This window comes from Hevea brasiliensis, chromosome 6 (genome assembly GCF_030052815.1).
Source record: "Hevea brasiliensis isolate MT/VB/25A 57/8 chromosome 6, ASM3005281v1, whole genome shotgun sequence".
Classification (NCBI taxonomy): domain Eukaryota; kingdom Viridiplantae; phylum Streptophyta; class Magnoliopsida; order Malpighiales; family Euphorbiaceae; genus Hevea; species Hevea brasiliensis.
Genome location: NC_079498.1, coordinates 102,460,320 through 102,475,563, shown reverse-complemented (window position 1 = coordinate 102,475,563; position 15,244 = coordinate 102,460,320). Strand labels below are relative to the sequence as shown.

At 31.5% G+C, this 15,244-nt stretch overlaps 3 protein-coding genes and 1 pseudogene across 3 annotated transcripts; 3 read left to right on the top strand and 1 right to left on the bottom strand.

Annotated features, from left to right (window-relative positions):
- Positions 1–31: 31 nt before the first annotated feature.
- LOC110664520 (probable glutathione S-transferase) lies at positions 32–8,328 on the top strand (annotated as a pseudogene).
- A 1,516-nt stretch (positions 8,329–9,844) lies between these two features.
- LOC131180887 (probable glutathione S-transferase parC) lies at positions 9,845–10,765 on the top strand. Its single transcript, XM_058148918.1, has 2 exons — positions 9,845–10,248; positions 10,356–10,765. The coding sequence occupies exons 1-2, from the start codon at positions 9,928–9,930 to the stop codon at positions 10,698–10,700; spliced, it is 666 nt and encodes a 221-aa protein (XP_058004901.1). The 5' UTR covers positions 9,845–9,927; the 3' UTR covers positions 10,701–10,765.
- A 529-nt stretch (positions 10,766–11,294) lies between these two features.
- LOC131180695 (uncharacterized) lies at positions 11,295–12,098 on the bottom strand (the record flags this gene model as incomplete). The annotated part of the gene is given in 2 exon segments (XM_058148058.1): positions 11,295–11,552; positions 11,555–12,098. Coding segments are annotated over 2 exon segments (663 nt in total), but the record flags the coding sequence as incomplete, so codon positions are not given.
- Positions 12,099–12,923: 825 nt separating this feature from the next.
- LOC131180886 (probable glutathione S-transferase) lies at positions 12,924–13,923 on the top strand. The gene is made up of 2 exons (XM_058148917.1): positions 12,924–13,324; positions 13,484–13,923. The coding sequence occupies exons 1-2, from the start codon at positions 13,004–13,006 to the stop codon at positions 13,838–13,840; spliced, it is 678 nt and encodes a 225-aa protein (XP_058004900.1). The 5' UTR covers positions 12,924–13,003; the 3' UTR covers positions 13,841–13,923.
- The last annotated feature ends 1,321 nt before the right edge of the window (positions 13,924–15,244 follow it).

Genomic DNA, 15,244 nt, shown 5'->3' with positions numbered 1-15,244 from the left:
ATGAATTCAGGAGGTAGCACAAGGCCATAATATGGTGCTAAAAGCTCACGGTGAATGTGTTAAAGAAGTTGATAAGATTTATGTGTACAATATTTTTGATCTTGTCAATATAGGAATTATGGTTTAATATTTAAATATAATCAATAATTTTGATAAGATTTTGAAATATTTATACTAATAGTAGGTTTAAGTCGAAAGGCATCTTCTGTATGCATAAATCTTAATTCATGTTGATTATGTTTATTACTAATTAAGTGTGGGATTGTTATAAATAGTTAGTGATATAAAAGTTGTCCCATATCAAAATAATTATATCTATTCATTAAAAGGTATCAAAAGAAGTTGTTCATTATCAACAATTGTATCTTTTATAAGAGGTGTATATGAACTAATATAATTATTCTATTTTAAGAGGTATAAGTGAACAAATATAATTTTTCTAAGAGATATGAAGTGAATTATTGTATCTATTATAAAAGTTGCAAGTAAACAGATATGATTATTCTAATAGATATAAGGTGAACTGTTATATCTATTTAAAAGAGGTGTAGATGCTTTATAAATAGCAGTAGTTTTTGGAACATAAATTTTTAATTATCTCTTTCTCTTCTATCTCTTCTCTTCATTTCGACTAACAATCAACAATATTATTCTTTAATTTGTTTTTGGGAGAATTCTAGAATTATTGGTTAGAATTCTGTTTTGACTTTGTTATCTTGGAGGGATTTGCTCAAATTACCAGGCAGTAACATAGTGGAGGGCATAATTCCCATAAGGAGAGTGACTATACGATCAAAGCCTATTACTGTTGTTATTATTGTTATTTTTTTCTAACACTAATTCTATTGGAGTGGTATCGTAGTCCTTTTGCAGCGAGGGTGAGGATAGCCTTGGCTGGAAAGGGACTAAAGTATGAGTTTAGACCAGAGGATTTAATTAACAAGAGCCCTCTTCTTTTGAAGATGAACCCAATTCACAAGCAAATCCCAGTTTTGATACATAACGAAGACCCATTTGCAGGTCAATGGTAACAGTACAATACATTGATGAGGTCAGGAACCACAAATCTCCATTGTTGCCCTCTGATCCTCTACAACGAGCACATGCCAAGTTCTAGGCTGACTATGTCGACAAGAAGGTTAGTTAATTATTAGATTAGGTCCTCAAATTCATTTTCTGTATCCATAAATTCTTTGAGATTGTTGGATTTAAGAATTCTACTTTTGGGATTTTGACATATGCATGAAACTACTATGAGCTTTATCATACTTTCCCTGCAATGGTTTCCATAGATTTTCGGTATTGGAGCTTCAAAGAAGGAGTTGATTGAGTGCTTTAAAATATTGGAGGAAGAGCTTGGAGACAAGCCATACTTTGGAGGTGAAAGTTTCTGTTACATTGATTTATCACTCATTCCATGCTATAGCTCCTTCTACACATATGAGACCTTGGGAAAGTTGATCATGGCAGAGGAGTGCCCTAAGATCATAGACTGGGCTCACAGATGCTTGCAAAAGGATAGCATGTCCAAGTCTTTATGTGATCAGCGCAAGTTTTATTAAAATTATCTTGGAGATAAGCAAGGAAGGATCTACTTGGAGTTCAGTTCAAAAATTCTTATACAAACTTGATCTACTACGTGATTCATAAATTTAATTAACCTCCCAAATAAAAATGTGTCCAACTTTAGTAGTAATTCATAAGGTGGTGTTATTGTCAACACTCTGATAATTGTCATTGTCTAAAATTCAAATTTTTTTATAAGAGGATAATTAGTAGCATTTACCTGAATAAATTAATTGGACTCTCTCCATTTATTTTTCTCATCAATTTTTTATTAATTGTATGAGAAATCAATGATTTCATCTTTAAATTATATCAAAATTAACACATATGTCCCTATACATTCTAAAAAACAATGGTTTCATCCTTACATTTTGACTCTGTCAAACTAAAAAAAAAAAAAAAATTTAATATGGACTAATGGCTTTTAGTTTGATAAATTCAAAATATAGGGACTAAATCATTTAGTTTGAAAATTAAAAGACTAATATTAATTTTAACATAACTCAAGAATGAAAAAAGTAATTTACCATTATTAAAATCGCAATTTTGACTCAAAGATAAGTGTGGGTCTCCAAAGAAAATTTGCAGTCTTTGAATAGCTTTGAAACTCCTTTGCCTTCAAAGGCCTCACTTGGGCTGCACCTCTTTCTTTGCTGTTCTTTGTTAGCTTATAACCCTTTCATATCGCTTGGGCAAATGTTTTTGTTTGCCCTCTTCCTCGAAATAGATGTTTAGATTTCTGAGCTTATCTTGTTATAACATTACAGTCCCTTAACTTAAAAATATAACATATAACCCTATCAACTTTCAAATTTTGCACAGTAAAATTGTAACACCCCTATATGCATAGCTTGGTATATTGTACTGTTCCGGTGACCGGTGTCGGTCCGGACAATTAAGAGGATTAGAACTATGTTTACGACACCTAGAAAAGCCCTGAATGGAAATAAATAGTGACTACTAGATAGTGAAGTATAAATAAGAAAAACAAAGCATAAAATGTTAAATGAGCCGAGGGTCACAGCGATGAGTGACCTTTCCGGGAAGTGACTGCGAGGTCAATCCTAACCCTACTTTTGAAAGGAAAATTGTGACACCGCGGTCCTAAGGACTATTGGGAACCTAGTGAAAAAGAGAAAATCATAGAAAAGAGTTGATAAGTAGGTCAAATAATTAGGTGAGGACTCTAGAAAAAAATACTAGATTATTTGCAAACCGGATCAAATCGGCGATGGACAATTTTGTCAATTCACCTCTAGAGGTGACTCCTGACCTAACTGTCCAATAAAATAGGAGAAATAAAAATTTCGGAATAAAGAATTAAATTAAAGAAACAAGAAAAAATAAAGGAAAAAGAAAATGGAATTAATGACATCATGTTGTGACCTCACCCATGACATCATAAATAAAAATTATTTAATTATAATTTGAATAAGTAAAAAACAAGACATAAAAACATGAAATTGAAAAACAAATTTTCATTTCCTTCAACCTCATGGACGGCACATCTCCATTTTCTCTCTCTTCTTTTTTTTGTCCTCCATTAAAGCTTGATTTCAAGCTTTTCAAACCCCCAAATTAGCCATAAAATCTCCCAAATTTTTAAATAAACCTTTCTCTTGCAACTTGAGAAGGAGAATTGAAGAAGAAATTTTGAAGAAAAGAGAAAGGATTTGAAGATTTGAAAAGTGCCAAGTGAGGTTAGTATTTATTCTTCAATTTCTCTTTATCTTATGATTTAAATACTTGAGTGAAGTTGGAATTTGATGAAAAATTGAAATTAAATGACAAGAAAATGGATCATATGGAATTCGGCCAGCCTTGTGAACTTGAGGAAATGGTGTGTTTGATGTTAATTAATCATGCAATTAAGTTCAATTGAGTATGTATGTGTGAATACCTCACTTTGATTGCATGAATTGAGCAATTTAGAAAATTAGGGTTCTTGAGTTCATGAAGTTGGAGGAAAAATTAGAGAAAACGGTCAATTGATGCAAATGATCTTAATGAAGGTTAGAAATGGTCAATTAGGACCATTTGTGATGTATTTGAATTGGTAGGAACAAAATACAATTTGGATTGGAGTGGGGTCCTAATCTGTCAGTTTGACCTAGGTCCCTTTCAGGGATCAAAAATGAAATTTTACCAACCCAATTGGTGTGAGGCCAATCGGGAATAAAAATAGACACATAATGACACATTTTTCATGCAGAAACTATGCCCAGAAAATTGTATTAATATAGTGAACAATTAGGTCAAACCCGGGTGTTGTGCACTGCCACTGTACAAAAATGACCAAATAAACAGTATTTGTTCATTTGGCCATAACTTGGGCTAGACAGGTTTAAATGACCTGATTTTTGTGGCATGGGAAATGTATGACATAGCACTACAACTTTCATGAAGAACACCAACCCAAATTCTGCCCATAACCAAGTGAAATTGCCACCCAAATTTAGTTGTCCAAAACTGCCAGAACCAATAAAGTGCCCAGAAATTCTGGGTAACACAAATCCGGCGAGCCTTAGGAAAATGGCCATAACTTGGGCTACAAAACTCCAAATGGAGTGATTCAAAAAAGAAATTAAAGATAAGACAATAAGAAACAACTTTGATGTAGAATACTTAGCCAAATTTCTACAATAACTAGACCAATAGAATAGTGCAAAATATGGCACCAAAACTGAAAAATTGAGTTTTATCTTAGGAGACCTAGAAATTGAAATAGCAACCTAAACCAACAAATTAGGCACCCAAAATGTGGTATGTGGGTGTAATTGAAATTCACATATCTATTAAGTATAAGAAAGTCAATAATTTGACCAGAATAGTACCATAAATAGTAATCCCGAAATACAAAGTTTAGAAAATGCCAATTTAGGCCTATGTAGAGATACAATTAAATAAGTATGAAATAAATTATTGGATTTATTATGAGATAAGATACTGAAACACTATAAATTGCATGTTTCAGCTGAAAAATACCTGGAAAAGGATAAGGCAAACTGAGTCAAGGCCTAGAGGCGACTCACATCAGGTTTGTGCACAAAAATTTTTAAATTATAGTTTTCACAATAAAAATTGATTTGTTATACATTGTGAATGTGTTTTGTTCATTTTGAATTTCAAGAATGTTGTGTTGCCTATTTTACAATGGAAATTTGGAATAAAAATTATTTATTGATTTGTATGAAATATTTGAACAATATGGTTTTGAATTTGGTTTTGGCATTGGGAATTTTATTTGAGAATTTGTATGTTGCCTACTTTAGAAATGGAGATTTGAAATGAAGTTTGTTTGATTGTTGTATCAATTATAATTAAACATTATAATTTTAAATTGTTTTTTATTCACACTTGGCATGGCAGTCCCTTAATATGTTCCTCCTCCACTTGTGGGGTTGGGTTTGATATTTGATAATTTTCCTCCCTCTCTGGCTTGCCATTCTGAGGTGAGTTTGGATGAGTACTCATTAGTTAGCTAGCCACCTCCCTCATTGATTTCGATTAGTGGGGTGAGTTTGCCTTGTCGTGGTGTACAACATGGCATGTTTGGAAATTTTGTGTCATGGCCTAAGTTGTGTTATTGATTGGCAACACTGTGTTTATTAAATTGTTTGACCAAATTTGTATTATATTGAACTTTGAAAATTGTGAAATATTTAAATTGTGATTTGTTATAAATGTGATTTGAAAATTGTGAAATGTAATTGTGTAATGTTTAAATTATGATTTGGCAATGAATGGTTTATGTTCAGCTTTTTAAATTTTATTGCGCACTACTGAGTAAAATTTACTCAGCGATGACTTTATTTTGCTGTCGCAGATAGGGAAAAGGACATAGCAGCAGAGTGAGCTGCTATAGAAATAGGGGAGCACAGTTTGAAGATTTTGTACGAGTATTTATTTATATCCTTGTAAATTTGACTTGATGTAAATAATATTTTGTTCATATGTATCTAAGTAGTTAGATGAGCAGTTGTACATTAAAATTTGTAATAATATTATTTTTTATTTTCCTTTTGTAAATTAAGACTTGTGTAGGTAAATTTAATTTAATGCAATGTTTATGAATTTATCGAATTATTTTGAAAAAAATTTTGAGTTATAAATTTTGAATTGAAATTTGGTTGAATTGTATTGATTTGAGAATACATTAGCGGTTGAGGTTGAGAAATGAAATTATTGGGAGTGTTTTCACAGGTTTTGAAGAACTGATTTTTCTCAATTATAGATGGCACTCTGCCGAAATTTTTATAAAATTTGCAGAAACTTTAAGTTGATTGAAAATTTGATATGTGGTTTAACTTCAAATAAAAGTTTTTAATTCCTACCAAAAGTGCTCACCACCTTCAAAAGAAGTAAAATTGTTTCAAAATCCCTTGTGGTGTATTTAATGGGTTATCGGTAGGCGAAGTTCGGTAATTCATTAAGTATACTACAGGATCATGTTATGCCTGACAGAGGGGTAAGGTGACAAAAATCCCTCTAACCTCCAATTATCAGTTTTTCAGTTAGACGCTGATCTAGACAGTTCCAACACAGAGCTTAGTCAGTATTTCCCTTTTCTCTTTCAAGCCATGTGTAAATTGAATTCTTCTTCTCTCTATAGACAGAATAATTTTTCATGCATGAAGAGAATAATTTTACACTTTGCATAAGAGAGGAGAGATAAATATTGACTAAGTGCTATGCAGGAGCTATTCATATCAGTTTCTAACTGAAAAATCAATAATTGAAAGTCAGGGAGATTTTACTGTGCAAAATTTGAAAGTTTAGGGGATTTTATGTTATATTTTAAAGTTAAAATATTGTAGTGTTATAACTATACATTACAAGAAATTAAAAAAATAGTTACGAAAATTACCGACCAAATATACTGAAATTTCATAGGTAATCAGTGATTACCGACGAAATTTTTTCGTCCACAAATACTAGCGTAGGTAATTTTTACCGACGAAAAAAATGTTGTTGCTAAATTTACCGACGAATTATTTTGTAGGTAAATTTAAATTTTTTTGTAAGTAATTTCGTAGGAGATTTTACTCTTATAAATTACCGACTATTTACCGACAAAATTTTTCGTTGGTAATTACAGACAAAAACAAATTTTCGTAGCTAATTTTTATTTAATATTTTTTAATTTAGTCTTTACTTTTTAAATTAATTTAATTTTTAATTTTTTTAATTTAAATTAAATTTTAAATTTAATTTAATTTAAAATTTTCAAATTAATTTTTAATTTGTTTAATTTTTAAATTAAATATTAATTATTAATTATTTTAATTTATAATTTTTTAAAATTTAATTGACTTAAAAAAAATTATTAGTGGGGCTCAAAGTAGGCCCCATATATGTGACTATGCCACAATTGCTCTATGTTAGATAGTAGTTTTCCTTTTATAGACAAACTCACTACCCTCCAATCTATTCACAAACGATGTGGAAATTTCATATTTTTTGTGATTTACCAACGAATTACCGACTAAATATATTTCGTTGGTAATTACCGATGAAACATTTTTAATAGGTATTTTTTTTAAAATTTTATTTTCTATTTTCTCCTTAATATTACCTACGAAAATCGTTTCGTTGATAATTACCGACGAAAACAATTCGTAGCTAAAATTTTTTAAGTTTTTTAAAATTTTTTTTCCTATTTTCTTCTTAATATTACCTACGAAAAGTATTTCGTTGGTAATTACGGATGAAATACTTTTTGTAGGTAAAATTTTTTTAGTTTTTTAGAATTTTTTTTTCTATTTTCTCCAAAATATTACCTACGAAAATCTTTTCGTTGGTAATTACCGACGAAAAATTTTTTGTAAGCATTTTTTTTAGTTTTTTAGAAATTTTCTTCTTTATTTTTTTTAATATTACCTACGAAAAACTTTTCGTTGGTAATTACCGACGACAAATTTTTTGTTGGTATTTTTTAAAAAAAAAATTATTTTTTATTTTATCCTTAATATTACCTACGAAAAGTGTTTCGTTGGTATTTTTTTAAAAAAAATTATTTTCTATTTTCTCCTTAATATTACCTATGAAAAGTGTTTCGTTGGTAATTACCGACGAAAAAAATTCGTAGCTAAAATTTTTTTAAGCTTTTTAGATTTTTCTTCTCTATTTTTTCCTTAATATTACCTACAACAAGCGTTTCGTTGGTAATTACTGATGAAAAAAGTTCGTAAGTAAAATTTTTTAGCTTTTTAGAAATTTTCTTCTCTATTTTTTTTCTTAATATTACCTACGAAAAATTTTTCGTCGGTAATTACCGACGAAAAATTTTTTGTAGGTATTTTTTTTTAATTTTATTTTCTATTTTTTTCTTACTATTACCTACGAAAAGTGTTTCGTTGGTAATTACCGACAAAACATTTAGTTGTTATTTTTATTATTTGGTCGCTAATTTTACCGCTAATATTAGGCACAGCTTTTACTTACGAAATTACATCGTCGGTAAAGTTTTGATCGGTAATTAGTCGGTAAATTTTATTTCTCTTTTTTGTCGGTAAAATGTCGGTAATTCGTCGGTAAATTACCAACGAAATTCTGTAGTCGGTAATTTTCGTAGTTATTTTTAATATTTCTTGTAATAATAAATTCAGGGACAGTTGTTAAAATTTATTCTTTATTCTTGTTAAACTTGCGTTAAAGGTTGTAGTCACCACTTTTTCAATGATAAATTTTGTTTTTGATGCTGATAGATGCGTTCAATCTTCATATCCCTTTCATTGGAACTCAATCAAGGAGTTTAGGTAATGAGTAGTTTATAAATCACTTTCACTTATATTTTCTCCACTCATTTCATCTTTTCCTGTTATAGAAATTTTAATACTTAAATATTCTCAATAATTTCCCTTTCAAGCGTAAATTGCTTTTATATTGGACTTATTAGGCTTGCTCTCTCTTGAACAAAAACCTTTGTATCAACTCGAATATTAGAGCGTCATTAAAAGTCCAATTGACTGTTAGCACTATTAAATTCATTAATTATTTTTAATTTAAAATAATTTATTTCTTGAAGTTTTATTTTATTAACAAAATAGTTTTTACATTCAAATTTTATATTTAAGTAACTATTTATTATATTTATATAATTATATTTTATAAGTTTTAAAAAATTTTTAAGTTTTTTTTTTTATATTATGGTATATAATTTTATGTATTTTTTAATAAATAAATAATTATAAATTATATTTTAAAATAAATTTTATTTCATCAAAATTATTAATTTTAAATAATTAAATTAAATGAAACTTTTAATTTGTGAATATTTATTAATTATAAACAAATTATAATTTAAAATGATTTATGTATAATGACGTGTTGTCAAAATCAATTGTATTAGATCGTCTTCGTAATTTTTTTCTTGAAAATAATGTTTAAATAATTTCTATAATTATTTATTTAATGTAAATATTATTATAAATAAAATAATTTTTATTTTTAAAATCATATATCATAATATGAAAATTTTAAAAATTTAGAATAATACATTGTTTGTTAATAACTATTTTTTATTATTTGAAAAAGGATATTATTACTTAATTGAGTATTTTAGTATTTCACATTTTAAAAATTATAATTATGAATAATATTTAATATTTTTTTATAATATATAATTATCTAAATTAAGATAAATAATTAGTTATATATAAAATTTAAATGTAAGGAATATTTTCTTTGCTAAATAATATTTAATTATTTCAAAATGAAAAGAAATTAATTAATTAATGGAGTTTTAATGGTCAATTTGGACTGTTAACAAACGTAAATCTCAGGAATTTAATTGTTACAAATTAAAAACTTAGAGATTAACATTGTGATTTTTGACAAACCCATGGACTTATAAATTGCTTACAAAATTATATATTAATTAATAGTTATTATTTAAAATTATGATATAATAAATATAAAATTAAAAGTATGATTAATTCATAGCTTTATAAAATTAATAGAGCCATAATTATAATTTAATTTTTTAATTAAAAATAAAGTCAAAATGTTAATCATTCTTTTAAAGGAAAAAAAAAAGTCACATAATTTTTCCTGAAGAAATTCTTTTTAATTCCCAATGGAAGCTGAAAACCAGAGGTTGATATCTTGAAAATTAAAAAATAGAATGCCATAGAAATTGCAGCTACTTTGACTTTGTAAAACAAAGAAAATTCTTCTGAATGAGAGGTGAAGTTTGAAAACTGATGCGAGCAATGACAGCATTTGGAAGCACCTAGAACTACAAGTACGGCATGCAATTGCACTATAAAAGCTTGCCTATACCTCCGTTTGATCGGCATCGCAGAGAGAAAACAGAAACTATATCTACTATCTAAACGCTTCTGCATATTTTCTGCAATAATGGCCGAGGCTGAACAGCTACTTCTACTGGATTTGCTTCCTAGCCCTTTCGCAGCAAGGGTGAGGATAGCATTGGCTGAAAAGGGATTAAATTATGAGTCCAGAGAAGAAGATTTGAGCAACAAGAGCTCTCTTCTTCTCAAGATGAACCCAGTTCACAAGCAAATCCCAGTGTTGATCCATAATGGCAGACCCATATGCGAATCAATGGTAATAGTTCAATATATTGATGAGGTGTGGAACCACAAATCCCCATTGTTGCCTTCTGATCCTTACCGACGAGCACATGCGAGGTTCTGGGCTGACTATATCGACAAGAAGGTCAGTTATTAGGCCCTCTAATAAGCTATATATTACCATGTGGCATATGCATTACTCTTATACCTTTAATCTTTTACTTGCAATAATGGAAATTGGATTACCTGCAGATTTACCCTATTGGACGGATGCTGTGGGCATCAAAAGGTGAAGTGAAAGAAGCTTCAAAGAAGGACTTGATTGAATGCTTTAAAATATTGGAGGGAGAGCTTGGAGACAAGCCATACTTTGGAGGTGAAAGATTCGGCTACATTGATTTAGCACTCATTCCATTCTATAGCTTCTTTTACACATTTGAGACTCTGGGAAACTTCAGCGTGGTAGTGGAGTTCCCTAAGCTCGTGGACTGGGCTCAGAGATGCTTGCTAAAGGAAAGTGTGTCCAAGTCTTTATGTGATCAGCGCAACGTTTATGAAACTATTTTGGGGATAAGGAAGCAGTTGGGGCCTGAATAGGACCTTCCATAAGAGCAAAGCCAGCCCCAGCTGCTTTTTTTTTTTTTTTTTTTTTAATTTTATTTTTTATTTTTTATCTAGGATACACTTTTGCACCCTCATGCGTATTTCTGTTTCAGTGTCCTTGTATTGAAATCTGTTTCGATTTCCCATTAATCAAAGAAAATAGTATTTTAAGGTTGGGGTTGTTTGTTGGGCTTCTCTGCTTACTGAACATTGTATTAGACCAAAGCTTGACTTTGGGCTTTGTCATCTCTTGTATCTTTTTGACTCTGAATGATGATCGAATTTCTCTGTTAAAAAAAGTGTGGGTCTCTATTCCATTGCATTTTTTTTTATGGAATTAATTATTAAAAAGGAGAACGCAGCCACTCAGCTACTTGGACTTGGAAAACATAGGAATAACGGATTAATTGCATTAATTGTCCATGAAGTTAGAGGATAGTTTCATTTTTATCTCTAAATTTTAATTTATTATAATAAAATCTCTTAATTTTAATTTATTTTCATAAAAAATTCTTATAACCTGTAATAGCAAGATTACAGATAAAAAATAATAAAATTATCCTTTTACCCTTTCTACCATAAGCCAGATTGGTTGAGACAAATCTTTATTCACTTTATTCATTAATTATTCAAATTATCATTACCCTGCCATCATAAGCGCATGTTAGCACTCGACTTTTTATACCCACTAAAATGTACCAAATAACAAAAAGATAAACAAATTGAATTATTGGGTTCTTGAGTTCCGGTCTGCATAGAGCTTGCAACTAAAAAAGGGTTGACGTATATTCCCTTGTATTTGAAAAACCACTGGGCTACAATCAGGTTCGCCACCAAACTGAAAACAAATTGTGGGTCTGGTTCAGCCTAGACTACCAGATGGAGTAGAGCTGCTGGTTTATCTGGCTGGTTCCCCAGCTTTAACCATCCATTTTGAAATACTCTTGGGTTGGACTGAACATTCCTCAAATCTACACTGACTTGGACTTGACCCAATAACTTCCCGCCATTGACTCCACAAGTGCGTCCCATTCGGCCAGTGAAAACTTCCACACGGAGTGTGATTGGCTTACCAGGGAGACGACGAATGGTGTTAGCGTCAAGGTGGAAGCCATTGGATAAGGTGGAGGTGTCAAGAGAAGAGTCATTAGCAGTAGAACAAAGAGGGATGAGGGCAGTTTGGGAAGGGAAATTCTTGATGCGTAATTTGCAGAAACAAGGCGTGGTTGATGGGTGGACACCAGAACCAGCTGGTTTGGTGGCCAAAGGGACTTTTAGAGCGAGAGATTCGACGATTAAACGAACAAATGGACATGGACGTGTTATGGATAAATTGAAGTGGCATTTGCCAAAGCCCAAAATATGGAAGAAATAGAAAGGAGAAGGCAGAAATCAACTTGTAGAATCTTTGATTAAGAAGTGTCTCATGGATCAACAAGGAAGGAGTGTGAGTCCTGCTTTGTCGAAAAACCAATTTCTCCCTTCTCGTCAATTTGTGTCATTCCGGCAATAGGGGACTGCAAATCTAGTCAGAAAAATTTTCCTAAGTTGTGACGAGTTGAATAGAACTTAGAGGCAGCGAAAAGGTGGTTGGAAATTGACCCATTGCTCACCGCTCAATTTCTCCACTAGTGTGGACATTTCAAGAGTTGTTATCATTGATGCTTGTCGACATTACAAGGTTGTTGGAAACAAGGTTGTTGGAAATAAGAGCTGCCTGAGGATGTTGAGGTCATTGCCATCATCGACGCTTGTTGATTTTGGCTGGAAGAAAACAGACAGAAGGGAAAGGGATTGCGATGCTAAATGGGATGTTGGAGCTCAAAACGCGATTTTTGTTTTGGTAAAGATATAAGAGAAAAAGATAAAAGAAATGAAGGAATAAAATGGTGATTTTATTTTTAGTAAAGAGGGACAAAAAGTTAATTTCACTCTTTTTAATCCGTAAATCTACTATTACAAGTTATAAAAATTTTTTATAAAAATAAATTAAAATTAAGAAATTTGATCGTAACAAATTAAAATTCAAAAGTGAAAATGAAACCATCCCTAAGTTCAGGACGGTTGATGTAATTAACTCTAGGAATAATTCTACAAGCATGGGCCATTGACTTATTGGGTTAGTTGAGCACTGACGTGAGCAATGACAACATTTCGAAAGGTGCACAATTCCACAACGAAATCAAATTGCAATATAAAAGATTGCCTAGGCCTCTTTTTCATAGAGCATCGCAGAGGGGAAAACTAAGACTATATCTACCATCTACATCCAATTTTCTTCTCAATTTTTTGCACTAATGGCCGAGGACGACCAACTAATTCTATTGGAGTGGTATCCTAGTGTTTTCGCAGCAAGGGTGAGGATAGCCTTGGCTGAAAAGGGACTAAAGTATGAGTCCAGACCTGAGGATTTAATCAACAAGAGCCCTCTTCTTTTGAAGATGAACCCAGTTCACAAGCAAATCCCAGTCTTGATACATAAGGGCAGACCCATTTGCGGGTCAATGGTAACAGTACAATACATTGATGAGGTCTGGAACCACAAATCTCCATTGTTGCCCTCTGATCCTCTACAACGAGCACATGCCAAGTTCTGGGCTGACTATGTCGACAAGAAGGTCAGTTAATTATTAGATTAGGCCCTCTAATTAAATTCATTTTCATTATCTATAGATTCTTTGAGATTGTTGGATTTAAGAATTCTACTTCTGGGATTTTGACATATGCATGAAACTACTATTAGCTTTATCATACTTTCCTTGCAATGGTTTCCACAGATTTTCGGTATAGTAGAGTCGAAGAAGGAGCTGATTGAGTGCTTTAAAATATTGGAGGAAGAGCTTGGAGACAAGCCATACTTTGGAGGTGAAAGTTTCGGTTACGTTGATTTATCACTCATTCCATGCTATAGCTCCTTCTACACATATGAGACCTTGGGAAAGTTGATCATGGCAGAGGAGTGCCCTAAGATCGTAGACTGGGCTCACAGATGCTTGCAAAAGGAGAGCGTGTCCAAGTCTTTATGTGATCAGCGCAAGTTTTATGAAACTATCTTGGAGATAAGCAGAGGCGGATCTACTTGGAGTTCTGTCCAAAAATTCTTAAACAAACTAGATCAACTACATAATTCATAAATATATTTATATAATTATAAATAAATATGTAATTTAATTTAAAATTTCTTTAAATTATGAACGATTTGTCAGAATTTTATTCACTAATATAGTCTACAATTATATCATAAATATAATAATTTATTGATTCAGGAAATCAATTGACTCTCTAAACTCAAAAAAAAAAAAAAAAAAAAAAAATATATATATATATATATATATATGTTTATATTTATAGTAATTTAGGTTAGTACCAGCAAAAGAATTAGCATTTTCCCTCACTAAGTTTTCTCTCTTAAAATTTGTTGTTGTACTTGTAAATTTAAAAAATTGTGTGGTTGTGCTAGGAAGCCATTTTATGCTTAAATATAAATTAGCACGGATAGCTCACTTCCATTTTAGCATTTGTTGAACTAGTATTTGGCAACATTACTTCTAATCTGGATACTACCTTGTAGAAGACTGCAGTAGTATACCCTGCCAAAATCTACTCCAGGTCCCTCATAAGCCATATTGATTCCTGGATCCTCAATTGAGGACAGTCGTGAGCTTTACAAGTAAAGTGTTTGGGCAAGCATTGTGCCCCTCCTTGGCTTCCCAGAAGTTGAAGATAGTGATCTCTTACAGGAAGGTTATAATGCTTTTGATGATAACCTTTTGCAGTCAAACGAACCTGAACTTGTTGTTGATGATAATGATGATGCTGACGCTGAAGCAGGACTGTTGTTGCACATTAACCTCAATAAGTTAAGGAATTGACTGTCAATAGAGGGAACAAGCTTATTAGTCCAATTATAGTTGTAGAGACGGTTTCTGAAGAATTTCCAGACGGCTTATTAGTCCCATTCTCAAATCCTAAAGGTAATACAGAGAAATAGAAATTTAAACACCAAAATGAATTATTAAACCATTTTAGAAGGGCTCAGATCAATGACCTACTGGAGAGATATAAACAGAAAAGGTCAATTGTACAATGTGCAATCAAGAGATTTCATTTCATCAACAAGGTAATTAAGGAACACAGGTAATAGAGGAAGAAAGTACCCAAGAGACTGACAGTTTCTCTTTCATTAAAGCCCTTAGATGCAAGGGTTTCAGGTAGATGAGCTTGGGGTGAAGGAATCTCAAATGTTGCCTTATCTGGGAAAGAATGGGTAGCATCTCTTCTGCCAGTGAACACTGGATAGAATGGACACCAGTTTGAAATTCACAAATTCAGTAGGACTGTCAGAGAGACGGAGGAGGGAGGTGGAGGCCGCAGATATACACCTGAAGAACACCTTCTCTGGCTACTAAAACAACAATATCGGCCAAGAAACAACTCCAGGGCACACTTCATCAATATGTGACTTGATTTTGTCAATTATATCAAATCCTTTCAGATTCAGATTGGGCGAAGATTCTTCCTCATATTTTAAGCCTCCA